This window comes from Acanthisitta chloris, unplaced genomic scaffold (genome assembly GCF_000695815.1).
Source record: "Acanthisitta chloris isolate BGI_N310 unplaced genomic scaffold, ASM69581v1 scaffold17517, whole genome shotgun sequence".
Taxonomy (NCBI): Eukaryota; Metazoa; Chordata; class Aves; order Passeriformes; family Acanthisittidae; genus Acanthisitta; species Acanthisitta chloris.
Genome location: NW_008684470.1, coordinates 8,403 through 12,991, shown reverse-complemented (window position 1 = coordinate 12,991; position 4,589 = coordinate 8,403). Strand labels below are relative to the sequence as shown.

General features: G+C 44.9%; 1 protein-coding gene across 1 annotated transcript in view; it reads left to right on the top strand.

The window, feature by feature from the left end:
* Window positions 1–828: 828 nt before the first annotated feature.
* The window catches only part of LOC103806653 (BRISC complex subunit Abro1-like), a gene marked incomplete at its 5' end in the record, with an annotated part of 4,751 nt that continues 990 nt past the window's right edge, over window positions 829–4,589 (top strand). Inside the window, 2 exons of the mRNA XM_009079362.1 lie at window positions 829–943; window positions 1,460–1,470. Coding sequence (XP_009077610.1) covers window positions 829–943; window positions 1,460–1,470 — 126 coding nt within the window. The remainder of the gene's footprint in view (window positions 944–1,459; window positions 1,471–4,589) is intronic.

Sequence of the window (4,589 nt, the reverse complement as noted above, 5' to 3'; positions counted from 1 at the left end):
CCAGAGGAGGTCTACATTGGATATTAGGAAAGATTTTTTTATAGAAAGGGTTGTCAGGCATTGGACAGGCTGCACAGGGAAGTGATGGAGTTATCATCCCTGGGAGTATTGAAAAAACACATGGATACAACACCTAAGGACATGGTTTAGTGGTGAACATGGTAGTGTTGGGTTTACAGTTGGACTTGATGATCTTAAAGGTCTTTTCCAGCCTTAACAATTCCATGATTCTGTGGCCGTCAGGGAGTTGTCTTCCTGCCTGTTAAAACTCTGACGGTGTTGTGTGTCACTCTAAAAGTAACTTAGATGTTAGCTAACTTGAGGAACTTCCACCTTTCAAGTGACTGTTTCCTAGAGGATGTTACAAGACTGGAAATGACTTTTCTGATAAGCAGCTTAGAGGTTTATTTACATTATTCCCCAATTAAACTTCTTTTGGGTTGGAAGGACCTCAAATCTCATCTTGTTCCACTCCCTGCCGTGCGCCGGAGCACTTTCCACTAGCCCAGGTTGCTCCAAGCCCCAACCAACCTGGCCTGGAACACTTCCAGGGATGAGGCACTAACTAACTTGGGATCTTATTACAAATCTTCTGTAATGATGACTTACTTGGAAATGCTTTTCCTGTAATGCAGCAGTTGGGATTTGGCAACAGCCAGTAAAGAAAATGATCTTCAGCTTGAATATCACGCTCTGGTGTAGTTAACTCCTGCTCTTAGTTTGGTGCTTTGAATGGTTTCTTGTCTGGTAGCAGTTTTATTAATGTTGTCATGGAAGTATGTCCTGTATTTTTGTACCACCTTAGTATATCTGGTGGTTTTCTCCCAGGCAGTCTGTATAGACGTAGAGAAAAGTGAACGTGTTGTTGAATCCATCCAAGCCGATGTCAACAAGTTAAAAAGGCAGATTGCACAGAAGAAGAACGAAAAGGAGCAAGAAATCAGTAAGTTGCCTTTTCATTATCTTATTTTTTTTCCCTAAAGCAGATGCTGTAAGGAAAAATGTTTTGTGGAATTAAACAAGTTTGTTGTATAGGGGAAAAGTGCCATTGGGAAGGGTATATGGTGGATTTACATTGCATGACACCTGAACTGTGAGAGTGTGTGTACTGCAGGTGTTTCTGTAGGAGCCATCCAGTGTTAGCAGACTGAAACATAGGAGAGAGACAGTGCTGTAGAGAAAGAATGAGAAAGTCACTTTTGGAAATAACACAGGAAAAGACCAGTTGTAGGAAAGGAGAAGTGGAGCAAAACAGGAGTGGAAAAAAAAGATCTAAACACTGGAAAGGTTCCTCTAGAATTATGAGATAGGAACAAGATACTGTGTTTACAGACCAGGAGCTATCCATGGTTTTTTAACCATGGACCTGGAGTACTGCACACAGTTCTGGTGTCTCCAACATCAGAAGGACGTGGAACTGTTGGAGCAAGTCCAGAGGAGGCTACAAAGCTGATAAGAGGACTGGAACAGCTTTGCTGTAAGAGAGCTGGGGCTGTTCAGCCTGGAGAGGAGAAGGTTGTGTGGAGACCTCAGAGCAACCTGCAGGAGCTGAAGGGGCTCCAGGGAAGCTGCAGAGGGACTCTGTGTTAGGAGCTGCAGGGACAGGACAAGGGGCAATGGAGACAAATTGAAAGAGGGAAATTTAGATGTTAGGCAGAGGTTTTCCCTGTGAGGGTGGTGAGACACTGGCCCAGGTTGCCCAGGGAAGCTGTGGCTGCCCCAACCCTGGCAGTGTTCACAGTCAGGTTGGATGAGCCTTGAGCAACCTGCTCTGGTGGGAGGCGTCCCTGCCCAGGGCAGGGGTTGGGGCTGGGTGATCTCTAAGGTCCATTCCAACCCCTTGACATTCTGTGATTCTATTCCCTTTCCCACTCCGCAGCGCCACCCCAAACACAAGCCCAGCAGCAGTTAAGTTCAGTTACTGGACAGCAGACAAACTGGGTTGAGGAAAAACAAGTGCTTAAGTGATGCATATTGATGCAGATCATCTGAAGTGTTGTGTAGATGCTTTTTGACCTTGCAGTTTTTAGTTGTTTAGTTGTTTTCTCCAGTGATTTAGAGACCATCTATATTTTTATCCTTCCTCCCACTTGATAGTTCCGGAATCCTAATTGGCATTTTTAGCAATTCTTTGCTGACTTAGTGAACATGTTTAGTATTGAACTAAATCTTTTTAGGTGTTTGTTCACCTTCTTTTTTGCTGCTCCGTAAGATCCTGAATCAGTGAGACTTACTGCAGGAGCATACTGGGCTGGTTGCCACACTGTGCCTCCTGCCTAAGAACTGAGTGTGGCCTTAGGAGACTTTTGCTTAGCAGTAGATAAGTTTTGAAGGTGGAGAGTAGGAACAGGTAACAGGCAAATGGGAAGTAAGATTGGAACCCTGAAATGATAAGCAAATAACCAAATGTTGTGATTTTAGTTGCAACAAGATGGTTTTTATTACTTGTGTGTCCTGTTGTCTACAGCTGTGTCTGAGGCTAGAAGATGGTTTAGGTGAGTGAACACCCTAAACTCTGCCTAGACCTTCTGCTGCCTTGGCTGGATACGTTCATTTTCTCCAGGCAGCAATGTACTGTTACCACATGAGCATTTTAGAGCACAGTTTGATCTGCCAGCCCAGGTTCTTCCTCTGAGCCTCAGAGATAAGGTAAAAAAAGAGTCAGCATCGGCCCAGGAGCATTTAAAAGCTGGAAGTGGCAGGAGTCACTGCCATTTCCTGCTTGGCTGGAGATGAAGCAGGCAGGGAGCTGCTACTGTGGAGAAGTTGAGGTGGGTATTTAGTGTGAGTGGAGCAGATCCCAGCACACGTGGGAAGAGCTGGGGGAGGAGCAGTCAGTGCTAGCCTCTAGGTACTAGCTTGTGTGTCTGCTGTATTTTTAGATGGGAGTAGCTAAATACTGCAGCTGGCCTGTTCTCTCACTTGCTCAGTGTAGGGAGAGTTTCCTTGGGTTTAGTGAGTAAAATGTTCCAGTTAATCCTTCTTTGCGCTGGAGGAAAAGGGAGAACTTGATTCAAGCTCCCGTGGTAGTGTTGTGTGAAAGCTTCTTGTGCTTGCAGAGTAACAGGTTATGACTTCAACACTTCAGCATAAAAATCAGTTGAGACTTCAGCTGCCAGATCCCTAAATCAGTTGTGTACGTGGAGCACCATGTTGCAAAAACCGGAGTGCTGTTACATAGCCACGTGAGGAAATATGCCCTTTTTATTTCCAAGAGCTATCCCATTGACGAAGGAACTCTTCAGCCTTCATTTGTGGTTTTGCCAGCACTGAGGTGTTACAGTAAGCTGAGCTTACTGTCACCTTACATACACCTGTGTCAATTCTGGAAGGTGTTTGGAGAGGGATAACCAGTTAGAAACCAGTCAGAAACTTGAGTCTCTCCCAGTGCTTAGCAAAACTTCCTCCAAGGAAGTTTTTCATCATGTCCACTGTATCCTACTCAAACTTACCTTTCTATTCTTAGGCACTGTGGAAGAGTGAAATTATTTCCTCAGACTTCCCTACTGATCCCAGTTATTAGTCTTTCCTCTTAGGTCATGATTTTTAGGTCTCCAATGAGTCTTTTTATAGAGTTTCTCTACTTTTCCCTACTTTTTTTAAACTGTGGTGTTCAAAAGGAGAGATGTGTTCCAGTTGTAGCCTTAACCATGGCAGTGAAATCACACAGACCTGTGTCTCAGCACCTGAGCACACCTTGTGCGTGTCAATGTCTACAGTTTGCACAAATCAAACGTTTCTTTTCTGTGACTGTGCCTCATTCTCTAGGTTTTGCCATTATCCCTGTGCACATCTTCCTTGAGTTCATTTTCAAATCACCTCATTCATAATGACGTTCACATTCCTCTTACACTTGCAGCTGTAATTCCATCACTGAGGTTTTTAATGCCAGTACAGTTTTTAAAGTAGTAATTTGAAGGAAGAAGACAAGGAAGCTTCTTTGCAGGTGTTGCTGAGGTTGTCTCCTGGCACAAGGGAGAGGAAGTACGAAGGGATATTTTTAAGATGTAATAGCAACAGTAGATGAGAAGTGAATTGAGGTTTCAGGATTAAGGCACAGGTGGGGAGGAGGAGGCAGGATGAGCCCTGGCATAGGTACTCTGATGTGAGGAGGAACAGAGAAACACCGAGAGAAGATGAGGTGGAAAGAGCAACAGATTATGGAAACACCTTGTAGCTGTGTTTTTGGGAGCTCAAACTGGAGGAAATGAACTGTAGGGGATGACTGTGCACATGAAAATGTGGCACACTTGCACTTGGATGTTTATTTGCTTCCTGACACATTTTGTTTTTGAAATGGGATCACTAGGATAACTGAGTCATGCTGATACTGATGAGTTTCATGGCTGCGCTGCTAAATTTAGGGAGGGAGAGAGGAGAGGAGAAGGAGAGAGGGAGAAGAGGAGGAGGAGAAGGAAGGGGGGAGAAGAGGAGAAGGAAGGAGAGAAGAGGAGGAGGAGAGAGAGAAGAGGAGGAGGAGAGAGAGAAGAGGAGGAGAGAGAGAGAGAGAGGAGGAGGAGGAGGAGAGGAGAGTGCAGGACTAGGCAAGGTGCCGTAGGCACGGCTGGGTCTGTTGCCAAGCAAGCACT